This window comes from Pelobates fuscus, chromosome 3, assembly GCF_036172605.1.
Source record: "Pelobates fuscus isolate aPelFus1 chromosome 3, aPelFus1.pri, whole genome shotgun sequence".
Lineage (NCBI taxonomy): Eukaryota > Metazoa > Chordata > Amphibia > Anura > Pelobatidae > Pelobates > Pelobates fuscus.
In genome coordinates, this window is record NC_086319.1 from 388,557,474 (window position 1) to 388,584,419 (window position 26,946).

General features: G+C 42.8%; 1 protein-coding gene across 1 annotated transcript in view; it reads left to right on the top strand.

Annotated features, from left to right (window-relative positions):
* The window catches only part of LOC134601488 (complement C3-like), a 55,931-nt gene that overhangs the window by 9,970 nt on the left and 19,015 nt on the right, over positions 1–26,946 (top strand). The window contains exon 3 of the mRNA XM_063445988.1: positions 20,520–20,606. Coding sequence (XP_063302058.1) covers positions 20,531–20,606 — 76 coding nt within the window. The 5' untranslated portion in view covers positions 20,520–20,530. The remainder of the gene's footprint in view (positions 1–20,519; positions 20,607–26,946) is intronic.

The window sequence follows — 26,946 nt, forward strand, 5'->3', positions numbered from 1 at the left end:
AACCGTATGAAGCTATTGTTTTGTTAAGGGATGTACATTGCTTTTGCAGGGATTTTTTCCTTTTGTGTGAATGTAGGGCAGTTGAATCTGCGCTCGGTTCCATTATATGATTAAAGTCCCCACATATTATCAAAATTCCTGTTTGTACTTTCTCAATTTTTTCCAGGAGAGTTGCCATATACCTTGCCTGGTTTTTGTTTGGGAAATAGCAATTCACTATTGTGTATGTGGTATTATTTAGTATACAGACAAGGATAATAAATCTGCCTTGCTCATCTAATTGAACAGATATTTGATCAAAAGCCAATGCTTGGCTCACTAATATTGACACTCCTTTGCTTTTGGTTGAAGATGTGGCATGATATTGGTGCGGAAAATTTTTCGCATTTATTGTAGGATTGGATCTATGTTTAAAATGTGTCTCTTGGAGACATATTATATCCCCCTGTGTGCTTCGTAATTCTTTCAATAGGGTATATCGCTTATGAGGTATATTTAAACCTCTGATATTGTGCGTATAAAACTTCATTATGCTGATGTTTGCCGCATACAATCAAAATTATTTAAATGTGCTAGCCCAAAAAAAAAGAAAAAAAAAAAGAAGGGGGGGGGGGGGGGACACAACAAAAAAATAAATAAACAAATGACCCAGTTGGTCAACTATACTGATATGTGCCCTACTATTGGCACTTCTTCGTTGGGGGAAAATATAAACGGATCCGGTATTGCCGTAAGCAGTCCCGGGCCTAATTAAATCGCCAAATTCACATTGGAAGTATCTTAATAAAAAGCGCACAAGATAAAGACCTAAAATAAAACCATAAGATAAAACCATAAAATAAAGAGGGGGGAAAAAAAAAGAGAAAAGAGAAAAAAAGATGCTTTCCATAAGACTATATAATAAGCTATTGTAGCACATATTAGAGAGATAAGCACCTAAAGCCGAGACAGAAGAATTATTATGCTTTACTTAAGATAATATTGTAACCTATTATTACACATATGTTCTAGCTTATCCTAGACCTTAATATTTTGACCTTATAGAATTTTTTGCATTGGTCTTATTTAATACCAATCGTTAGTACGCTCTAAACCTTAAATAAGGATTATTCTGTATTAATAAGTACATATGTACGTGTCTTACTTAGTTCCTTTTCTTTTTAAAATAATAAGCTTTTAATATTAATGCGGCTATTTTTAATTACTATTTCTAAATTATGTAATTAGTTAATTGATTGCTTTAACGTATCGTATTGAATAAATCATAAATCCTATAGAATAATGATAGGATATAAAGTAATGATCTCTAATACGCCCATATCCTAAATAAAAATTATTCTATTTTGAAAAGCTAATCTGTATCTTATCTATTTTCTTTAATTTTTCCCTTTTTTTTTCCCTTCCTTCCTTCTCTCCCTTTCCTTTTTTAGTAATTAGCTTTAATTGTAAGATAATGCTTGTCTATAGCATATAACAGAGAGGCACGCACAAAAAATAGAGACAGAAAGAATATTATGCCTCCATAAAACAATATTATAAACTATTGTAACGCATATATTCTAGTTTATACATTAAACAATTAAACCTTAATGGATATACCTTATAGCATCTTTTGCTTAAATCTTATAGAGTACTAAACTCTAATACGCTCTAGGCCTTAAATAAGGATTATTCTATATTAAAAAGTAATATGTATCTTACTTAATTCTTTAATTCTTAAAATAATTAACTTATAACAATAATTAGGCTATTTTTTTGTTTACTGTCTCTGAGTTATATAGCCTATTAGATGCCTCACCGTATCTTATTGCATAAATCTTGAATCGAATAGGACAATAATCTTTAGTGCGCCCTTATCCTGAATAACAGTTATTCTATTTTAGAAAGCTAGTCTATATCTTATCTATTTTCTTTTTTTTATTAATTAGCTTAAATAAAAAGTGAAAAATATACTGGAAATTCTGACTTGCAATGTACTGTTTTACTGTCATGCAAAGCACCACAAAAATAAAGAATTAAAAAAAAAAAAAAAATACAGCAGCGTGTGGACCATTTTTAGCCCAAGGCAGCTCATCTCATCAGGCCTTTTTTAATCGAATGTATCGCCCAGTGTCAGTCCCTTCGGGATCCATCCCTCATTCATCTTAATAAAGGTGAGGTAATCTAGACTTTTTTGACCTAGGCGACTTCTCTTCTCAGTGACAATACCTCCTGCTGCACTGAAGGTCCTTTCTGACAGGACACTTGAAGCGGGGCAGGCCAGAAGTTCTATCGCAAATTGGGATAGCTCAGGCCACAGGTCAAGCCTGCACACCCAGTAGTCAAGGGGTTCATCGCTCCTCAGAGTGTCGATATCTGCAGTTAAGGCAAGGTAGTCTGCTACCTGTCGGTCGAGTCGCTCTCCGAGGGTGGATCCCGAAGGGCTGTGGCGATGCGTAGGACTTAAAATGGTCCGCATGTCCTCCATCAACAACACGTCTTTAAAGCGTCCTGTTCTTGCCGGCGTGATTTCCACCTCTCCCCCTGTTAGATTCCAGTTGTGCTGTGACATCACCCTTATACGCTGTGTAAAGCATACTTTTTAATTTATTTTGCAAATGCTGCATCCTTTCCGACTTGTTGTAATTCGGTAACATTTCCGCCACTTTCTGCTTATACCGGGGGTCTAGTAGCGTGGACACCCAGTACAGGTCGTTCTCCTTCAGCCTTTTTATACGAGGGTCCCTCAACAGGCAGGACAGCATGAAAGACCCCATTTGCACAAGGTTGGATGCCGAGCTACTCATTTCCCGTTCCTCCTCCTCACTGATGTCATTGAAGGTATGTTCTTCTCCCCAGCCACGTACAACACCACGGGTACCAGATAGGTGACAACGAGCACCCTGGGATGCCTGTTGTGTTTGGTCTTGCTCCTATTCCTCCTCCTCAAAGCTACATTCCTCCTCTGACTCCTCTTCCTCACAATCCTCTTCCAGCATTGCCGCAGGTCCACCAAGCGATGCTGATAAGGCTGTTTCTGGTGGTGATGGTGACCACAACTCTTCCTCTTCCTCTTCACGCTCATCTACGGCCTGATCCAGCACTCTTCGCAGGGCACGCTCCAGGAAGAAAACAAATGGCATGATGTCGCTGATGGTGCCTTCGTTGCGACTGACTAGGTTTGTCACCTCCTCAAAAGGACGCATGAGCCTACAGGCATTGCGCATGAGCGTCCAGTAACGTGTCAAAAAAAATCCCAGCTCCCCAGAGGCTGTCCTAGCACCCCGGTCATACAAATATTCATTAACAGCTTTTTCTTGTTGGAGCAGGCGGTCGAACATTAGGAGTGTTGAATTCCAACGTGTAGGGCTGTCGCAAATCAAGCGCCTCACTGGCATGTTGTTTCGCCGCTGGATATCGGCAAAGTGAGCCATGGCCGTGTAGGAACGCCTGAAATGGCCACACACCTTCCTGGCCTGCTTCAAGACGTCCTGTAAGCCTGTGTACTTATGCACAAAGCATTGTACGATCAGATTACACACATGTGCCATGCCCGGCACATGTGTCAACTTGCACAACTTCAATGCCGCTATCAAATTTTTTCCATTGTCACACACCACTTTGCCGATATCCAGTTGCTGCGGAGTCAGCTACTTTTCCACCTGTGCGTTCAGGGCGGACAGGAGTGGTTGTCCGGTGTGACTCTCTGCTTTCAAGCAAGTCAAACCCAAGACGGTGTGACACTGCCGTAACCGGGATGTGGAATAGTACCTGGGGAGCTGGGGGGGTGCCGTTGATGTGGAGCAAGATGCAGCAGCACAAGAGGACTCAGCCGAGGAGGTTATGGAAGAGGATGGAGTAGGAGGAGTAAAGGAGGTGGCAGCAGGACTGCCTGCAAGTCGTGGCGGTGTCACCAACTCCTCTGCAATGCCACGCATTCCTTGCTTGTCAGCCGTCAGCAGGTTTACCCAATGCGCAGTGTAGGTGATATACCTGCCCTGACCATGCTTTGCAGACCAGGTATCAGTGGTCAGATGGACCCTTGCCCCAACACTGTGTGCCAGGCATGCCATGACTTCCTTTTGCACAATCGAGTACAGGTTGGGGATTGCCTTTTGTGGAAAGAAATTCCGGCCGGGTACCTTCCACTGCGGTGTCCCAATAGCTACACATTTTTTGAACGCCTCAGACTCAACCAGATTGTATGGTAAAAGCTGGCGGGCTAATAGTTCGGACAAGCCAGCTGTCAGACGCTGGGCAAGGGGGTGACTTGGTGACATTGGCTTCTTATGCTCAAACATGTCCTTGACAGACACATGACTGTGGGCAGATGAGCGGGAACTGCTCAAGGCGGGAGACGGAGTGGCGGATGGTTGAGAGGGGGCAAGGAGGACAGCAGTGGTTGACGTGGCTGAAGATGCTGGACCAGGAGGAGGATGGCGGCTTAGAGTAGGCGTGCTGCTTGTACTCATGTGTGGATCCCATAGGCGTTTGTGATGTGAGATCATGTGCCTATGCAAAGCAGTTGTACCTAGGTGGGTGTTGGACCTCCCACGACTCAGTTTCCCTTGGCACAGGTTGCAAATGGCATCGCTGTTGTCCGAGGCAGACACACAAAAAAAAATGCCACACTGCTGAGCTCTGCAATGACGGCATTCTGGTGGTGGACACAGCATGCGTTGATTGGCGTGCTGTCGGGCTGACCCCGGGTGCCGATGCATGCTGTCTGACTGTGCCACTAGCTCCTTGCGACGACCCCCCCGTGCTTCCAACTCGTCTCCTCCTCCTCCTCTCTGTCTCCCCATCTGAACTTTCGCCCTGTTCTTCTTCTTGCCGAGCGGGCACCCACGTGACATCCATGGACGCATCGTCATCATCAACCGCTTCGCTTGTATCTGACAATTCAGAAAAGGAAGCAGCAGCGGGTACAACATCATCATCATCACACCGTACCTCCATGTGTTTAATGCTGCCTGCCTGAGACATATCCCTGTTATCTACATCCTCTAGCAATAATGGTTGCGCATCACTCATTTCTTCAAACGGGTGTGTGAATAACTCCTCTGACATACCAAGTAAAGCGGCTGTGGTGCTAGTTTTGGTGGTGGCGGCATGCGGGTGAGTGCTATCTTGAGAGGTGCCTGAAGCTAAGCTGGAGGAGGATGGTGCATCAAGGTTCCGAGCGGAGGCTGTACAAGACTGGGTGTCCTGTGTTAGCCAGTCAACTATGTCCTCAGAACTTTTCAAGTTCAGGGTACGTGGCTTCTGAAAACTGGGCATTATTCTAGGGCAAAAGGGAATCACAGCACCACAACCACGACGGCCCCTGCGGGGTGGCCTGCCTCTGCCTGTCATTTTTTGGGGGTTTAGTGGTACTATGCGTGCAAGCTACTGTGAGACCAGATGTGATTGGCAATGTGAACTGTAACAGTTCTGCAGAGCACACACTGTAGGCCTGACACACCCGCTTGAAGACAAGTAACTGCTATTCAATCTATAACAGTGAAAAACAAAATTTTGGTTTTAAAAGCACGCTATAGAGACACCAGAAATGATTGGCAATGTGCACTTGAACAGTTCTGGAGAGCACACACTGTAGGCCTGACAGAGCCGCTTGAAGGACACTGACTGGCTGCTATTAGCTTACACTGGAAACCTTTTTTCTTTGTAAAAGCACGCTAAAGAGACACCAGATATGATTGGCAACTGTCAAAGCACGCTGGCACAGGTCTGCAGAGCACACACTGAAGGAGGCCTGACACCCAGACGCTTGCAGACAACTAACTGCTCTTCTATTACAGTGAAAAAAAATTATTTATTTTAAATCTAAAGCTTAAGCTATTGTAAAAACAGATATGAGTGGTGGCACTGGGCAAGAGGGCACAGTATCCACTGCGAACCTCACACAGAAGCTGGCAGGCAGGCAACTGCTCTTCTATTACAGTGGAAACAAAATTTTGGTTTTAAAAGCACGCTATAGAGACACCAGATATGATTGGCAATGTGCACTTGAACAGTTCTGGAGAGCACACACTGTAGGCCTGACAGAGCCGCTTGAAGGACACTGACTGGCTGCTATTAGCTTACACTGGAAACCTTTTTTCTTTGTAAAAGCACGCTATAGAGACACCAGATATGATTGGCAACTGTCAAAGCACGCTGGCACAGGTCTGCAGAGCACACGCTGAAGGAGGCCTGACACCCAGACGCTTGCAGACAACTAACTGCTCTTCTATTACAGTGAATTTTTTTTATTTATTTTAAATCTAAAGCTTAAGCTATTGTAAAAACAGATATGAGTGGTGGCACTGGGCAAGTGGGCACAGTATCCAATGTGAACCTCACACAGAAGCTGTCAGGCAGGCAACTGCTCTTCTATTACAGTGAAAAAATATATTTTTTTTTAATCTAAAGCTTAAGCTATTGTAAAAACAGATATGAGTGGTGGCACTGGGCAAGTGGGCACAGTATCCAATGTGAACCTCACACAGAAGCTGGCAGGCAGGCAACTGCTCTTCTATTACAGTGAAACAAATATATATTTTTTTAATCTAAAGCTTAAGCTATTGTAAAAACAGATATGAGTGGTGGTACTGGGCAAGTGGGCACAGTATCCAATATGAACCTCACACAGAAGCTGGCAGGCAGGCAACTGCTCTTCTATTACAGTGAAAAAATATATATTTTTTTTAATCTAAAGCTTAAGCTACTGTAAAAACAGATATGAGTGGTGGTACTGGGCAAGTGGGCACAGTATCCAATGTGAACCTCACACAGAAGCTGGCAGGCAGGCAATTGCTCTTCTATTACAGTGAAAAAAATATATATATATTTTTTAATCTAAAGCTTAAGCTATTGTAAAAACAGATATGAGTGGTGGCACTGGGCAAGTGGGCACAGTATCCACTGTGAAACTCACACAGAAGCTGGCAGGCAGGCAACTGCTCTTCTATTACAGTGGAAACAAAATTTTGGTTTTAAAAGCACGCTATAGAGACACCAGATAAGATTGGCAATGTGCACTTGAACAGTTCTGGAGAGCACACACTGTAGGCCTGACAGAGCCGCTTGAAGGACACTGACTGGCTGCTATTAGCTTACACTGGAAACCTTTTTTCTTTGTAAAAGCACGCTATAGAGACACCAGATATGATTGGCAACTGTCAAAGTACGCTGGCACAGGTCTGCAGAGCACACGCTGAAGGAGGCCTGACACCCAGACGCTTGCAGACAACTAACTGCTCTTCTATTACAGTGAAAAAAAAAAATATTTTAAATCTAAAGCTTAAGCTATTGTAAAAACAGATATGAGTGGTGGCACTGGGCAAGTGGGCACAGTATCCAATGTGAACCTCACACAGAAGCTGGCAGGCAGGCACCTGCAATTACATTACACAGGAAAAAAAAAAAGCAGCCTGATGTTCTAGCCCTAAAAAGGGCTTTTTGGGGTGCTGTCCTTACAGCAGAGATCAGATGAGTCCTTCAGGATTGTAGTGGACACTGAATACCCTAGCCTAGCTATCAATTTCCCTATCTAATCAGCAGCAGCTAAACTTTCCCTCCTCTCACTAAGCATGCAGCTTCAGAATGAATCGAAAATTGATGCTGGGAGGGAGGTTGGAGGGTGTGGAAGGGAGGGAGTGCTGCTGATTGGCTGGAATGTGTCTGCTGACCGAGAGGCACAGGGTCAAAGTTTGCCCAATGATGACGAATAGGGGGCGGATCGAACTGCGCATGTGTCCGCCCGCCGTGGCGAACGCGAACACGCTAAGTTCGCCGGGAACTGTTCGCCGGCAGACAGTTCGGTACATCACTACACACTGTATATGTATGTATATTATCTCAGTGATTGAGACGATAGCCAATAATGACATGTACTTCATAAAAGGAAATTTGGTTGAGATAACATGATATTTGAGTTTGCCTGTTTAAGAGATTCCACCTAGGAAAGAGTTAGTCTGGAAGGAGTGATTAGTTTAAGGGAGAGGTATGAGAGATCAATAGACCCACTCAATGTATCCTGATTTGACATCCAAGTGGGTATAAATAGTAAAAAAAAAATATTTAGTTTCATCCGAGCAGACTTTCATCCATTTGTTTATTTTTTTTTGGACAAAATGCACCCGTTCTTTTCATTTTGGAATTTGTCCACTCTAGGCCCCACTCATTGGAAGCAGGTGAGGGCCCTAAATAACAAAAGGGGGGGTGACCTATTGTCCCCCACCCACCAAACGTTTAAAACAAAAAAGGACCCGACTGCAAAAAAAAATGCTGAAAATAAAAATCCAGATGAGAAAATAATAAATCTTGCAGGGCGGGCATAGCCTTTAAAAGCTTTCCCACATTTCCCAATTTGCTCTGACAGATAAATCTTAATACATTTACCGCCCTGCAAGCTCTGTCTGTGTGGAGCTCTTGTGTGGTGGTGAAGATGGCTTATTTTTTCATCAAAAGTGGGGAATTATTTTTATTAATAGCGCCCACCCACAATGACAATAACAATAGATTTTCCTTCAATTTATTATTTAGGGCCCTCACCTGCCACCAATTGGTCCATCCCCCACTTTATTATATGGGACTCCATTGCTTTATTAAATGGGACTCCACCTGCTGCCAATAGGTGGGATCTTGTGGGGACAATGGGTAACCCCTCATTTTATTATTTAGCGCCCTCACCTGCTGACAATGAGTTAGAGCAGGTGGATGCTGTGTTCCCCTGTTATTATTTTTACTTGCCCCCACCTGTGACAATGGGTAGGGGCAGGAGGAGTACACTAGGTCCCTTCTTTTTACCTTAATGATCCCCACTCAGGGCACATGGTTGGGGACACTAGGTCCCCAGTTAATATTTAAATAGGTACCTCACAATGGAGGCATGAGGAACCTGTGCCAGGTCCTATTTATTGAATTGGCAATAGAAATAGCAACTTCGCTCTATGACAGCGTACAGGCACAGGGTGCTCGCTGTTTAGTAGAAATGCGCACAGTGGGCAGGCACGGACAGGAGGGAGGACTTAATCCCCCTTTTACTAACATGGGGTCATATTGACCTGTATAGTGTGAAAGGGGGGAGCATGGGTGAATTTAGGAAGCAGCTGAGCACAGCTCCTGTTTTTATTTTTAGATATTAAAAGGAGGGAGCTGTGAGCTGGTAGTTCCCTCATTGTACTAAACTAAATGAATGAAGAATGAACTGCAGGATAAAATTTTGTCCAACAAGCAATTCAGTCTTCGATTTATTTGTTGTAATGATACCGGAGAAACTGACGGAAGCCAAGCACAGAGAGATGGACACAGGTTTCTTCAGGAAGGAAGAGATTCTTTATTGGATCACCGATCGGGACTCAGAGGGACTAGCGTCACCAAAATACAGCAAAGTCTGAGTACTGAATACATAGAGTACATTCCTTATATAGCACTGTAGCTCCTCCCACAATTAACTACACCCACACATACCCTTAACCTATTTAATAAATAGAGTCTAAACTCATCCATCCGGTCTAACCACGTGGCTCATCTGATACAAAGGAGAGGGACGCGTAATTCCAGTTCTTACATTCCTGCACCTGGTCAGTACAGTGATAACAGTATCTTAGCTACGTGTAATTAACTAACTGATACTACAAACACATATACATACATATGCCTTGTGGCAATCTTAGCCTGCTAAACTTGTATTTTACTGGAATTACATCACATTCCCCCCTTTGATGCCTCTGATATTTCACAATTACTTGAGGCATCACTTAACCTTGGTTTGCATATACCTCAGGTTACCATGAACCAGACCAGACTTATCTTATGATGTGAATCTTTTAACACTCATCTTCCTGCATTGGTTCTCCTTGATCTAGAGCCTTATACTTATATATCGCCATTATCTGTGCAGCAGCCTTCCTCTCTGCTATACTTCCTATCAGGCTTTGCACAGACCTAACTACTAAGGGTATAAGACACGGTAGGAGTAGACACAACAGTAAAATCAGTAGGACTCCACCTACCACTGCCTTAAGCCCTCCAAACCACTCATACCAGCTACCAAACCAACTACTTGGATTGTACCCTTTCCATACCTGAGTAGGCACATGCACTAGTTTAACCATATGGCTAGTAAGCTCAGCTATTGCTTGCCCTTCGTCATCTATTTGAAGACAGCAATTGCTCAGGTTAAACTTCCCACATACACCTCCCTCTACTGCCAAAAGGTAATCCAAGGCTAATCTATTTTGGTACACTGCTGTCCTCATCCTGGTATTATGCTTCGCTAGAAGATTGAGTGCTTGTGAGGTCTCATTAGTAATAATCTCAACCACCGCCTGTAATCTTATAATACGGTTGAGCATATAAATTGGGGTTCTATAACCAAAGGTACCATCTTCTGCCCACGTGGCTGGCCCATAATAATCTATGATACGCTGGGGAGGCCATTCATTATCTTCCCAGGTGCCTATCTCTAAGGGTCCCCTTTTCTTCCTATGATTCACATCATACACTTTAACACCTAAAGTCTCACCTGTTTCAATCGGTAACAAGAAGAAGGATGGTTTGAGCATACCCAACACACATGCCCCTTCCCAGTCCTGTGGCAACTCCGAATAGGCTTTCTTACCACAGATCCAGTACAAATTTGCTGGGGCTCTCCAGGTAGATGTGATGGATAAATCAAACCACACATCCTTTAAACTGGCATATCTAGCAAACGGGTTAGATGGTTCTGAGACATTTGAAGCCGACCACCAAGTTGTATTTTTAGTATCATCATCATAAGCTTTTTGCCCTAGACAAGTTAATTCTCCTACAGAAGTATTATACATTATTCCTTTCCTTGCTATGCAAACATAACCTATGATGGAGGTCTTTAATCTCCACTCAGATTTACCTCTAACACTCAAATGATAATCGGCTTGTGTAGATATTAGTTGGTCAACTGCCTCAGAACCGGACATTACCTCCTTTGCTTCCCAAGGCCATTGGTCTCCCATGTTAGTACCTCCACACACATAGCAGTTGGTAACATTAAGACTACCGGCAATACTTTCAGCTAGGTCAATGAACAGGTTTTTAGCGTTATGGGGGATCTTATTATCTATACTCATCTCTTCATAAAAGGAATGGTATACTTGATGAGTCTGGGAGGATACCGTATCAGTCTCTATTCCTATAAACAATAATGTCCCAGGATCTAAACCCGTCCCGTATATCTGAAACCCAAATAAATTTCCATACTTATCTAGGAACTTGTCGGGGTTATTAATAAGTATATGGACTGGGTTGCATTCCATAGACTTACAATAAGGGCTAGTCGGCAACTTAGTCACTATCATGTCTTTATCTACTGTCTGTCCCCAAGTCGCCCACCCCACACAAGACCAATATGGACAAAAGTTATAGTCTTTATTTGGGCATCTAGGACTCACATATTTATTTTTACTACTGGGACAAATATATTTATCATTAGACCCATACGTCCTCTCCCATCTAAGATCCCCACATACATTCCACGGTTTTCTACCACTTGATATCGCCTTACATGCATCAAATAGCAGAACACCCGAAGAATGTACGGATTCTAACACCGTCTTATTAATTAGGGTCCCCTGAGGATCTCCATTCCTGAGAGTCAACCAAATTGTACGAGGTTGATACTCTGGACTGAAGCACTTAGGTTCTCCTACTCCTAAATGGCACACACTATAGTCTATATTTAGGTATCTACATCTTGATACCTCTCCTTTACATTCGTATTGTGAATGCCAAATTAGGGTTTGGGAAATATGGTTACCTGTTCTCGTAGTCTTAATGCATACCTCACAGCTAGGAGTGTCGGTACCTCTACCTTCCTGAATATAAAAACACATATAAATAAACACAATCAAAAGCACATCTTTCGCCGTCATCCTCAGTCTTCGTCCGTGCGATGGAACCTCAGCTTCCAGGATGTGAGGGCTGCAGGGAATGGAGTTCTGCTCGTCTTCACAGGTGTCCCTTCGAGACTTTCCTGGCTTATACACTATGTGTTGGTAAGCGGACAGGCTTTATTATGGCCTTCTCACTCACACCTGTAACAATAAAATTTGTAATCCACAATAATTCCTCGTTACTCCGACTGAGTAGTGCGTTTCAACCGGATCTTGCAGGGATTCTCTGGATCTGCTGTAATTTGCCAAGAATCGACTGCTGCTGGTTTAACCCTGGAGTGATGTATCCACGGAGTTACTTCGGCTACTTTTATCGCTGTAGGGGTAGACAAAAGAACAACATAAGGACCTCTCCACTTGGGCCCTAACGGTACATTATTCCACTCTTTAATCCACACTTGGTCTCCTGGATGATAACTATGAACAGGGGGATAAATATTCACAGGTAATCTATCTTGTACCCATTTCTGTACCTCCTCCATAGTCTTACCCAACTCTACAACCTGCTGCCGGGTAATTCCTTCTCCCAACTGACTCAAGTCCCCCCTTAAGTTACCAAGTACGGGAGGTGGTCGCCCATACATGATTTCAAAAGGAGAGAGGCCCATCCTTCTGGTAGGGGTACTGCGGATTCGCAATAAAGCTATGGGTAAGAGAACGTTCCACTTAAGTTGGGTTTCCTGACACATTTTAGCCAACTGGTTCTTTATAGTTCTATTCATTCTCTCTACCTTACCAGAACTCTGGGGTCTATATGCAGTATGAAGCCTCCACTTTATACCAAGCATATGAGTCAGTTGTTGTAGGCACTGATGAACAAAAGCTGGACCATTGTCCGATCCTATAGAACAGGGTAGTCCATATCGGGGTATTATTTCTCGTAGCAGGAATCTTACAACTTCTCCTGCTTTCTCTGTACGAGTAGGACATGCTTCTACCCAGCCTGAATAGGTGCACACAATTACCAACAGGTAACGATGTCCACCCGATTTAGGCATTACTGTAAAGTCTATTTGTAGATCGGACATGGGGAGTCCCCCCATAAACTGGACTCCTGGTGGCTTTACTGGTCCTTGTCTTGCATTATTCTTAGCACACGTTACACATCTGCGTACAATGGCCTGAGTCAAGTTGGACAATATATTTACTCTTAAACCTTCAGCCAATTGTAACGCTCGTGTTAGTGCTATTAATTCTGCCTTTTGTGCTGATGTTCCTTTCGCCAGTGGCCGAGCTTCTATCACCTTGTCTATTGTTGTCACTGCATATCCTGCATAGCGGATCCCTTCTTTCACATAACTACTGCCGTCGGTGTAATATTGAACATCGGGGTTCTGGATGGGAAAATCACGAAGATCTGGTCTACTTGAAAATACTTCATCCATTACTTCCAAACAATCATGTTGACTTTCAGTAGGTTGCGGCAAAAGGGTAGCTGGATTTAAGGTGTTTACAGTCTCTAAATGCACTCTTGGGTTTTCACACAACATTGCTTGATACTTGGTCATACGGCTGTTACTAAACCAATGATTTCCTTTGTAATCCAACAACGTCTGTACTGCATGTGGGACTCGTACATAAAGTTCTTGACCCAGAGTGAGTTTATCGGCTTCAGCTACTAGCAGGGCGGCTGCAGCTACGGCTCTTAGACAAGGTGGAAGTCCGCTGGCCACTGCATCCAGTTGCTTAGACATGTAGGCAACAGGTCTTTGCCATGATCCCAAGTACTGTGTCAATACTCCCACAGCCATTCTTCTTTGCTCGTGTACATATAAGTAGAATGGTCGTGTGTGATCAGGTAGACCTAATGCTGGGGCACTCATCAAAGCCTTCTTCACATCTTCAAATGCCGTTTGCTGTTCTTGGGTCCATAAGAAGGGGTCGTGCTCTGTACCTTTGATGGCTGCGTACAGAGGTTTTGCCAGTATCGCATAGCTGGGAATCCATATCCTACAGAAGCCTGCTGCCCCCAAGAATTCTCGCACTTGTCTTCTATTCTTGGGTATTGGTATTTGGCAGACAGCTTCTTTTCTCTCTGGCCCCATAATCCTTTGACCTTCAGAGATATGGAATCCCAGATACTTGACAGTTGGCAAACACAACTGAGCCTTCTTCCTGGACACCTTGTATCCTGCCTTCCAGAGAATATGTAGTAGATCGTGCGTTGCTTGCTGACATTTTTCTTTTGTAACTGCTGCTATCAACAAGTCATCTACATATTGTAACAATACACATTCTCCTGGGATAGACTCGAAATCCAGTAGATCTTGACTTAGAGCTGAACCAAATAGGGTAGGTGAATTTTTAAACCCTTGGGGCAGTCTTGTCCAAGTCATTTGGCGTTTTGAGCCCGTTACTGCGTTCTCCCATTGGAAAGCGAAAATACATTGGCTTTCTGCGGCAATTCGGAGGCAAAAGAAGGCATCTTTGAGATCTAAGACTGTGAAGTAAGTAGCCCCGCCCGGAATTAAAGCAAGCAGGTTATATGGATTGGGTACAACTGGATGTATGCTAACAACCGCATCATTGACTGCTCTTAAGTCCTGTACAGGTCGATACTCATCTGTACCGGGCTTTTGAACAGGCAGCAATGGGGTGTTCCAGGGGGAAGTACAGAATTTTAGGATACCATACCGTATGAACTTATCCAGATAGGATTGGATGTTCTTCTTAGCCTTCTGCGGAATGTGATATTGTCTTAGGCTCACTGGATAAACCCCATGTTTCAGTTCAATTTTTATTGGTGGAATATTGCGGGCCAGTCCTGGTGGGTTGTTCTCTGCCCAAACTCCTGGTTTGTTAAACAATGTCTCATCACTCCTAGGGTTTTGGCTAGTCAACACTGTATAAAGTCGCCACTCTTCTTCCTTTGGTACGGATAAAGTCATAATACCTGAAGGTCCATTAAACTTTAAGGATGTTGTTCCATTTGGTAGGAACGTAATCTGCGCTTGTAATTTTGATAGCATATCACGTCCCAGCAATTGGACTGGACATTCAGGCATATAAAGGAATTGGTGTTTTACTACGTGGCCTCCCAATGTACAGAGTCGACTTTTAAGAACCGGTTTTTCAGCACTTCTTCCAGTTGCTCCTATCACAGTAATAGTCCTTCCAGATGGAGGAGCAACTAGATTAGTCACCACTGAATGTTCAGCACCAGTGTCGATCATGAACGCACTCCTTTTCCCCCCTATTGATACATCGACCATAGGCTCCGCTCGACCAAGGGGGATGGAGCCCGGTCGGTATCAATAGTCCTCCATGACAGTGTCAGCCAATCCTACAAAGTCCCTACCTTCTCTATCGCGGGACCTTTGCGCTGCTGGAATATACCTGTCTTCCCTAACACTTCCTCTGTTCCCATTACTCCCTCTATAACCATTACTCCCTCCGGGGCCTCCTCTACCTCTCGCTCTACCTCTAAAGTTTCCGTAGCCTGCCCTGGGTTGGTCTCTCTCGTACTGCTCTCTTTGCGGACATTCGTTCCTCCAATGCCCTTCTTCCTTGCAATATGCGCATTGATCCCTACTCAAAGGCTCCCTACTCCATCTATTATTGCCTCTATCTGGGCCCCGTTTATCTACGCCTGCGATCGCTACCGCTAGCATATCAGCCTTTTTACGCATCTTGCGCTCTTCCTCTTTCTTACTTTCTGTATCCCTGTTCATATAGACCTTATTTGCTACCTCCATTAGTTGGGTGATGGACATACCTGCAAACCCTTCTAACTTTTGTAGCTTGCGCTTAATATCTCCGTATGCTTGGCTGACAAAGGCGGAGTTAACCATTCGGGAATTGTCTGCGTCTTCCGGATTAAAGGGGGTATACAAGCGGTATGCCTCCAATAATCGGTCATAAAAGACACTGGGCGCTTCATCGCTTTTCTGGATCACCTCAACTGTCTTCGACATGTTAATGGCTTTCTTTCCTCCGGCTTTCATGCCAGCAATTATAGCGTCTCTATAGGCTCTGAGTTGAACCATATCAGCACCATTTACGTTCCAATCGGGATCGGTGTTGGGATAGTGTGTCGCGGCCCATGCTGCTGGATTGGCTTGGTTCAAAGCACGGGCTCTATCCTCTAATGCTTTAATGGCTGCTTGATTTATTCTTGTCCTTTCCTCATTGTTAAATAAAGTCATTAGTAACTGCTGGCAATCAGCCCATGTCGGATTATGCGTCTGTACTATTGAGGTGAACAGATCAGTCATAGCTTGTGGTTTCTCAGTATACGAGGAATTATGGGTCTTCCAGTTTAAAAGATCGGTTGTGGTAAATGGGACATATACGAAGACTGGGTCAGCGTGTGCCATTTGACCTGCGGCATCGATATAAGCTGACCCGGGATTCAGACGAAGAGGCATCTGATAGTGCTTTAATTGTTGGGCACCAGTCAACTGTCGGGTTTGGATGGGGCTACGTAGAGAGGCGTCAGTCATGGGTTCCGGTCGGGGAGAGATAGGGTATGGGGATGTGGGAGGTCGGTTTTGGGAAAAGGTCGTAAATAAAACACTTCGAGCCGAGCTAGATGAAGCTTGACCGGAAGTCTGAAGTGGCGCCAAATCAGGATATTCGTTTCTAATGGGGGTGGATTCTGGTTCCGGAAGGGGAGATTTAGTACGAGGGGGGGTGGATCCTGTACTGGAGGAGGAAGCGGAAGTGGATGAGGGTAATGAGGGGAGGGGTGCAGGACTTCCTGCGTTTGCGTCACTTCTTCTTAACGGAAAGTAAGGGGGCGGCAAAGGGATCTCGGACTCAGGGGGCGTGTCCAAAATGGGCCTAACACCAGTCCTAGTGGACGAGCAAGTCCTAGCTACCATGAGGCGACACTGCTCCTCGTGGCATGTCTGGAGCCATTTTGGCGAGTCATTTACGGCCTGTCTCCAACAGTCAATATAAGGAAACTGGCCGTAAAGTTCAGGCCTACCCGATACAGCCACGTGTAAGCGCTGTACCAGAGTTGGATCCAAACTGCCACGTGGCGGCCATGCCGCAACCAAAGTAGGCCACTCCCTAGTACACAAAGTGACCAAACGTACAGGAGACATCTTTACCCCAAAATCACAAACTTTGAATCCCTTTTTAAAATTCTTAACCATACATCCTAAGGGATCCGGAATCGTTGACTGCGACGCACCCATACTTAACAATGGAACGTCGTCGACAACGAATACTATACACGCGTACTATTCAACAGTCACACCCGTTTCCTCTGGCAACAGCACCACGTGGTACGGTTACCAAGTGAAACGTACACAATAACAATAAACACTCAGGGAATTCCCGTACACACACAGCTGTTACACCAGTCACTATATAATCAATATTATGCCCTTTGGCGTAACTATACAGTCACCCACGCTATAATTCTCTATATACGAATTACCCGTCTATAACACACCCCAGTAACATCGTCTTTTACAAATAGCGGTTACAGTACGGTTAGCATAGGTCAAAGCACAAGTTAAGGTCACAATACAATTATTAGTGGTTATGGTGTTAAACATGCAATGGACGACAATGATTAGTACTTATTATATAATGTCAGTAAATATACAGGGTTATGGTACCGTGCACTATAATACAGCAACACACTATTAACACTCTCGCTAGACGGCTGAGCTCGCGCTATCTAACAAGATATACACTTTACTAAAACAATCGTTAACACATTTACAATTCCCAACTAAACTATTGGCCAGTACCTTGAATGGACTACCTAAAACTATATACACCCGTTTTGGTTAGCCACACTGCCCAATCACCACATATATAGCGAGCTAGAGAACCGAATTTACACAGGCGCCTCTTAGTCGCACTATCAAAAGTCTAGTGGGTTCCAAATTTACACGCCTTCCCACTTAGCCCAGATAGGATGAGAACTAGCGAACCGAATTTACACAGGCGCCGCTTAGTCTCCCGGTCCCTCCGACCTAGCGAACGTAATATACACCCTAGAACGCTAGTCTAGACAAGACACCGGTGTCCGGCTAGGGCTATTTACACCAGGACCCCGCCTGACTAACCAAATCAAACGGTCTGACTAAAGAGCGTTCGATCGAGCGGTGCGCCTTCGCTCCTTCCCTCCGACAGAGGGGGCAGATACACAGATTCAAAACCCCTTTGGGCCTACCGCACAATCGGTATACCCCTAGTGGGTCCTGCCGTCTAAAACAGCAGTTGTCTTACCTCCTCGTTCCTGAACCTGAGTTCACACTCATCGACGGGGACACCCCAGCACTTCTCACGTAGAGGCCGATGATCTCCTGGACAACAGACCAGTGGCGCCGAGACGAAGGGAGGTCCACGCAGAAGTTCAGGGGTGCAGCCGTAGAGAACGTGGGCAAAGATAGACCGTCTCACGCCTCTGCCTCTCAGCTACCGTTGAACGATGAGCTTCCCGGCCAATGCACCAAATGATACCGGAGAAACTGACGGAAGCCAAGCACAGAGAGATGGACACAGGTTTCTTCAGGAAGGAAGAGATTCTTTATTGGATCACCGATCGGGACTCAGAGGGACTAGCGTCACCAAAATACAGCAAAGTCTGAGTACTGAATACATAGAGTACATTCCTTATATAGCACTGTAGCTCCTCCCACAATTAACTACACCCACACATACCCTTAACCTATTTAATAAATAGAGTCTAAACTCATCCATCCGGTCTAACCACGTGGCTCATCTGATACAAAGGAGAGGGACGCGTAATTCCAGTTCTTACATTCCTGCACCTGGTCAGTACAGTGATAACAGTATCTTAGCTACGTGTAATTAACTAACTGATACTACAAACACATATACATACATATGCCTTGTGGCAATCTTAGCCTGCTAAACTTGTATTTTACTGGAATTACATCACAGTAATATCTATTTGTTCATTTGTCTATCGTACATATCTATAGATAACCATTTTGGCTTTGAATTTGAAATTCCCTTTGAATTCCTGACAGTTCTCACTTTAGTAAATAATTGTGTAAATGTATATCTTTTAGAAGCACTGTTACTGTGCTTCTTGAGCTATCAACAGCCTCCACTACAGTTAAAGCGTTAATGCCATCAGGGCATGCTATGCCAGCCTACAAAAGCAAAAGATCTCGCCTTCCTGGGAGCCCAGATACTTACAATGACCCCACTCAGGGGGTTTACCTGACAATTGAGGCAGTCCCCCTGCTACAAATCTGTCCCATCCGAGCCATGTGATTGTGATGACATTGCAATCGCATGAATGAGTCGGCAGATAACATCACAGCGTGCAGGGGACTGTCTGGGCTGTCAGGCAGATCCCCCAACATGTAAATAATAATAAAACAATAGATTATATATAAATCTACACTACAAAAGAATAGCAATATATACATATGTGTGTGTGGCTGTGGGTGCGGGTGTGTGTGGGTGTGTGTATATGTATATGTGTGTATATATTATGTGTGTGTATATATGTATGTGTGTGTGTGTATATATATATATATATATATATATATATATATATATATATTCACATATATACAGACACACACACACACACACACAGTCATGGAAAAAAGCAAGTACACCATCTTTGAATTCTATGGATTTACATATCAGGACATAATAACAATCATCTGTTCATTAGCAGGTCTTAAAAAGAAGTAAATGCAACCTCAGATGAAAACCAACACATGACATATTACATAGTTTCATGATTTATTTAACAAAAATAAAACAAAAATGGCGAAGCCATGTGTGAAAGTACATCCTTACTTCTTCCATGGGAATTAAGAAACTAAGCAGCAGGCGGGTGCTGCAAATAAAGGCCCTTGGTTAATTGTTCATCAGCAGGTGTGCCCACTTCTATAAAAGCCAAAGTTTTAGCAGTTTGCTGGTCTAGAGCATTCAGGTGTGCGTTAACACAGTGCCAAAGAAGAAAGACATCCGCATTGATCTTAAAAAAGCATCAAATAGCAAATTTAAATGTGTAGAAACGGAAAAGGGGAAGCTCTTTGTTTGACCCTTTAATTTTCCAAAACACCATGAAACCTGTACATGGGGGCATCATTGTAGTTGTTTACATTACAGCATACAAATACATATTTTTTTATTGAAGTAAAAACTGACAGTATTATGACATTCACAGCTGTCAATCAAACAGCCACTAGAGGCACTTCCTGGATGCTAATGGACTCTAGGCACCCTAAGTGATGCTGGGCGTCCTCATGCTCTGCATGATGACATCCAGCATCAGGGAAATTCCCAAAGAAAAGCATTGAGGGAATCTTTTCCCATAGGGAGGGCCTAATGCACTGTGCACTAGGCTCACACATCAGATAACAACAGAGGGCCGCAAGGGAGGTGCGAACCAGAAGGCACTATAGAGTCAGGAATACAGATTTGTATTCCTAACACTATAGAATCCCTTTAAAGGTTATGGATAATGAATAGTAGTGCTAGTGAGTCAGCTGGGTTGTTTTTTGGCTTGTTTTCATGAGCCAGAACTTATTGTATCCAAAGATAGTCTAAAAGACAATTGAACTGTCTGACAGTTAGAATTCTGAACCAGGTGCCTGGGTACTTCTTACTACTGTTTTAATGGACCTATTAAATATGACCTCTGACCTCTCTCCCTCTGGACTGTAGGTAATTGTGTTATGCAGCAGAAGGTGACAGAGGAGATCACAGCCCTTTACCGATACGAACAAGCATGTGCTGTTGGTGTGGACTATGGTAACTGCTTTTCTTTTGAGTAGATATATTGTATTATTATAATGGATAATTTGACAGTTTGCTTGTATACACTCAACTAGAGAATTATTATGAAGTAAGTGATGACATTTGTTTCAGAGATATTAATTTACACACATTCCTGCTATCTCAAGCAGCGCAGGATTATTCTAAAATCATAACGAACATAGCTGTCAAAAACTCACAAGGAATACCAAATGTCCCCACCGTGCTATTATTTAACATATTACATTAGCTGCTTTGTGCCCACACATGGATCAATAATGGATCAATAAGGATGGATCAATAATTTAAGCTGCGTACTTGGAAACATTGTGTTAAAATGTATGTATGCTTAGTCTTCAACAAAGTATGGTGTATCTCTCATGAAGTAATCCTCCGGAGACAGCTGTAATAAATGACGGCGATAGGACCAGACATTCTTAAAGTCAGGGCTGCACAACAGGTAGATCCCCCGATGTTTTAGAACTACAACTCCCATGATGCTTTGCATGCGTCTAGAATGCATTTAGAATGAGAGTTGAGGTTCTAAAACATCTGGGGATCTACCTGTTGGGCAGCCCTGCTTAAAGTGATAATTTATTCCCAGCTTTTTAAACTCATAGTATCACGTTCAGGATTATGTTGCACTGAATCTTTTTAATATTTTAATTATTTTTGTCAGAAATGCTGGCTACCAGTGTAATTTTATTAGATGTTTTAAATATTTTTTAGCCCTTTATACTCTTTCTAGGGAGTCCATCCTCTAATCTTGGCACCTAAACTTCTTCAGCCTCATCTTAGCTTCCTCTCTGTTTAGGGTGAGATAGTTACATGACCCTGTGGGATCAGGGTACCCGAACATCCCCTGCATAGAGAACCCTGATAATAAACAACTTTAAAAAATCTTTAAATATTGAAACATCTACTTTCAAAAAACATCTACCTGATAGCATATTAGACGGTTCCTATATTTTAAACGAGTTAGAAGTTCATCTAAATAACCACCAATACAGATAGATAGCAAAGTCTAATATGACAATATTCCGATAAAAAGTCAAAGTACCAGACTCTTCACTTTAATTTTAGGACATGTAGAAGAAAGGATGAAATCATGTGCAGAGCTTCCACATAAAAGCACACATTTCAAAGCAAGTTACACATACAGGATAAACAATAAGTTAAAGTAAATCAGCACAATGGCAGGAGTTGCAGGCAGGATATAGTCCCAGTTGTACTCTCCACATAAATCAGAGGTAACTCCTATCAATAGTGCACAACACATGAATACTAAATCAAGCAATTAAATCTATAAAATAAAAGAAACATATAAAGATCTAACAGCCCTACATGTTTTATTTAATTACATGAACTTCCTCAGGGACAAGTCAATTTTCATCTCTGTTGGGAAAACAGTATGTTCTCCAGTTTGTATTTTGATGGTATTTAAATCCATTAGGGTACTCTCGTGGGCTGCCATCAGCCAAGCCGCTCAGACTCTCTTCACCTATAAGCAATTTCCTTTAACCGTGATTCAAGCCTTTTTTATCATTTTGCATTACTAGTCACGTGTGCTTTCCAGCTCTGGTTCATGTCTTCGCTTCTGTATTCCATAGAATTGGAACCCTTAATTCTAACCATCCTTAGACTCATATATACACGAAACACAGAACATTTTGGTAAATTAGGCATTTGGTCATTAAAGTATATGTAATACATCTCATGCACATACAAAAAGGTCCACATTGTTGGAGTATAGATTATTTTAATGTCGTCGAGAAGAAAAAATATCAAACTTATAATTTATAAAAGTATAGCAAAAACCCGATATATATATATATATATATCAATCAATATAATGGGGAAAATAGTCCAAATATCAGAAAATGCTGAAATAGTTTCTTAAAGTTACGAAAAAAAAAAAAACCTCTTAAAAATTATTAACTAAAACACCAATAATTCATTCTAATATATTACTCTTTCTGGAGAATGTGAAATATGAGAAGAACCTCCAATCAGGAAGTAAAATATCTAGCCAGGTCAAAGAAGTATCGCAAATAAATCCCACAAACATAATTCCACCACAACACCCTTCTTCTGTTCATAACAGGGATGTTTTTAACACAAAAGCTACCCGGGAATTTACAAGTACCTAAATCCGAGAAAAATGTAAGAATAAGAGTTATGTCTGCCGTTCTTCCATGCATGTTGTCTACCTACTTATTTGTGGTTGTGGTATGCAATACGTGGGAAGGACAGAGAAAAAAGCTAACGTAAGACATTTAGAATATCAAAATAACATTCAGAAACAAAAATGGTTTCCCATTCAGTACCTTGTCATTGTAATAAATGTCCCTATTTTGATTATATTTTTTCATTTATAATTATAGTAAAGGTAAAATTAGATGAAAGAGGAGCTGATCTCATGATGAAATTGAGAAGCATTTTGAGCATTCTGATCTCATGATGAAATTGAGAATGATTTTGGATCCACAGATAGCAGACTATGCAACCATAAGGCTTAAGTGTGGATTTTGATATTTTTTTTTTTTTTTTTAAACATTTCTTTTCCTTACCATTCCAGCTTCCATCTTTTAGGTTGGAAGTATATAAAAATGCAAAAAAGTATATAAAACTATATTAGGTTGGAAGTATATAAAAGTATATAAAACACTTTTTAAATATCATGCACAGACCAGATAAAAAAAAAAAATTGAAAATGAAAGTTTACCTGTTTTTCGATTTTTTTCGATTTTTTTTTTTTACCTGGTGTGTGCATGATATTTTAAAAAAAATGTTTTATTTTATTTATATATATATATATATATATATATATATGCATTTTAATATACTTTTCTATATAGTTTTTTGATCATTCAATAAATTATAAATTTCTCATTCTCCAGAAAGAGTAATATATTTTAATGAATTATTGGTGTTTTTTTTAATAACTTTAAAGTTTGGTTTGTTTTAGTAACTTTTAAGAACATTTTTCTGCAATTTTCTGATATTTTAACTTTTTTCCTGTTTTATAGGTTTTTTGCAATATATTTTATAAATGTTTGTCTGTAATTTTTTTTTCATAGACATTATATTGATGTATACTCCAATGATGTGGACCTTTTGGTATGTGCATTAGATGTGTTATGTATGCTGTAATGACTAGATACCTAATTTACATAATTTCAGTATTTAATGTATATATGAGTCCAAGGACTGTTAGAATTAAAGGTTCTGATTCTGTGGAATGCAGCATTCAAGCTGAAACTCAAACTGCAAGTGGAAGCCAATGCACGAATCAGCTCTGGGATGCACACGTGACCAGCAATATGAAATGAGAAACGAGGCTTGAATCAGGGCTGAACAAATCGCTTATAGTGAACAGGCTCCAAGTGGATTGGTTGATGGCGGCCCACTGGAGTACCCTAATGGATTTAAATACCATCAAAATGCTAACTGGAGAACATGCTGCTTTCCCAAAAGACTCGCACATTGACTTGACCCTGGGGAAGTTCAAGTAATTGAAAAAGACACCTAAGGCTGTGAGAACTTCTTTATTAGTGTTGTCGCGAACCCGAAATTTTCGGTTCGCGAACGGCGAACGCGAACTTCCGCAAATGTTCGCGAACCGGCGAACCGCGCGAACCGCCATTGACTACAATGGGCAGGCGAATTTTAAAAACAACAGGGACTCTTTCTGGCCACAATAGTGATGGAAAAGTTGTTTCAAGGGGACTAACACCTGGACTGTGGCATGCCAGAGGGGGATCCATGGCAAAACTCCCATGGAAAATTGCACAGTTGATGCAGAGTCTGCTTTTAATCCATAAAGGGCAGAAATCACCTAACATTGACACCTGTCCTCAAAGCCCAGCCCTGATACACACTGACACAGAGCAGAATAGGGACTGTTCCCCCTACATAGGGTCACTTGGCAGATATGGATTGACACCTATCCTAATGATCCCTGATACACACTGACACAGAGCAGAATAGAGACTGTTCCCCCTACATAGGGTCACTTGGCAGATATGGATTGACACCTGTCCTCAAAACCCCTGATACACACTGACACAGAGCAGAATAGAGACTGTTCCCCCTACATAGGGTCACTTGGCAGATATGGATTGACACCTGTCCTCAAAACCCCTGATACACACTGACACAGAGCAGAATAGGGACTGTTCCCCCTACATAGGGTTACTTGGCAGATATGGATTGACACCTGTCCTCAAAACCCCTGATACACACTGACACAGAGCAGAATAGGGACTGTTCCCCCTACATAGGGTCACTTGGCAGATATGGATTGACACCTATCCTAATGATCCCTGATACACACTGACACAGAGCAGAATAGAGACTGTTCCCCCTACATAGGGTCACTTGGCAGATATGGATTGACACCTGTCCTCAAAACCCCTGATACACACTGACACAGAGCAGAATAGAGACTGTTCACCGTCCACAGAGACCATGATACACACTGACACAGAGCAGAATAGAGACTGTTCCCTGTCCACAGACACCATGATACACACTGACACAGAGTGTCCGCGTGAAATAGGGCCGTGAGTAATGACGTCACGGGTAGCCTGCCCATAGTATCGCATAGGGTGGAAGAGCTGATAGGACATCTGAAACGTATTGGATGGAGATGCTTAATTGTTCTCCAAAATGCTTGACACCACCCCATAGTGAATCTCTGCAAACTTTAATACCATCAGAGGAGAAAGAATGTGGCAGCCCACTGGGATTATTCGAAACATTTCAAATTGATGATTTTCCAGACCCTGGGGTTGACATTAGTCCAGATTTACATCTTGTGACCCATGAGGATGTTCCAGGCACTACTTGTGAAATAAAGACAGATAATAAAGTGAATGATCCTTCTCCTTGGGACTTGCACCCTGTCGTTGAAGGTGGAGTAGGCAATGGCAAGAGCATGGTGTGGGTAGTCAGTGCAAACACTCTCTTCCCGGTGAATAATGAGGAGACTAACTATGATGACGTTATTTGCGTTGAAATTAATGATGCCAGAGATCTTTTGAAACCATATGGAAGGAACGAATTGGTTAAAAGAAAGGCAAGAGACCACCTGCATATAGACAAGAATACGCATAAGAGAAAGAAGAGAACAGGTGAAAAAGAGAAGCTGCAGACTGCCTATCTGCAAATAGTTGAGTTATGTCCTGAAGATGTCCGTGTTACCACAGTGCAGACTCTGTTTGATACACTACTGAGGAGAGTCAGAGAAACCCCAGATCTTCACGTATTGGATGAGTCGGTGCGTGGAGTTGCAGAGAACGTAGAACAAGAAATATTTAAACTTTTCCTGTGTACTGACAGCAGATATACATAGGGTCACTTGGCAGATATGGATTGACACCTGTCCTCAAAGCCCCTGATACACACTGACACAGAGCAGAATAGGGACTGTTCCCCCTACATAGGGTCACTTGGCAGATATGGATTGACACCTGTCCTCAAAACCCCTGATACACACTGACACAGAGCAGAATAGAGACTGTTCCCTGTCCACAGAGACCATGATACACACTGACACAGAGCAGAATAGAGACTGTTCACCGTCCACAGAGACCATGATACACACTGACACAGAGCAGAATAGGGACTGTTCCCCCTACATAGGGTCACTTGGCAGATATGGATTGACACCTGTCCTCAAAACCCCTGATACACACTGACACAGAGCAGAATAGAGACTGTTCCCTGTCCACAGAGACCATGATACACACTGACACAGAGCAGAATAGGGACTGTTACCCCTACATAGGGTCACTTGGCAGATATGGATTGACAAATCCCTGACAAACAGCTACCACATGCAAGGAAGGCAGCAGGGGCGCAAATGACCCACTCCCGACGCGGGAAGGTAGTGACGACAAATAACAATACAGGACTCTTTAGAGGCCCTGTAATTGTAATCAGTCCACTTGAAATCCTTTAACTTTGATCAATTGGAGGGAAGTCTGGTGCAGAGCCACTGACCCATGCGCAGGGCCAGCCTTAGGCCTTTGGGCGCCCTGTGCAAGAAATCTTCACCCTGTCACACCCATGTGCAAGAAATCTTCACCCTGTCACACACACACACACAGGCAGACAGCCATACACACGCACACACACAACTGCGACTGACTAGGTTTGTCACCTCCTCAAAAGGACGCATGAGCCTACAGGCATTGCGCATGAGCGTCCAGTAACGTGGCAAAAAAATTCCCAGCTCCCCAGAGGCTGCCCTAGCACCCCGGTCATACAAATATTCATTAACAGCTTTCTCTTGTTGGAGCAGGCGGTCGAACATTAGGAGTGTTGAATTCCA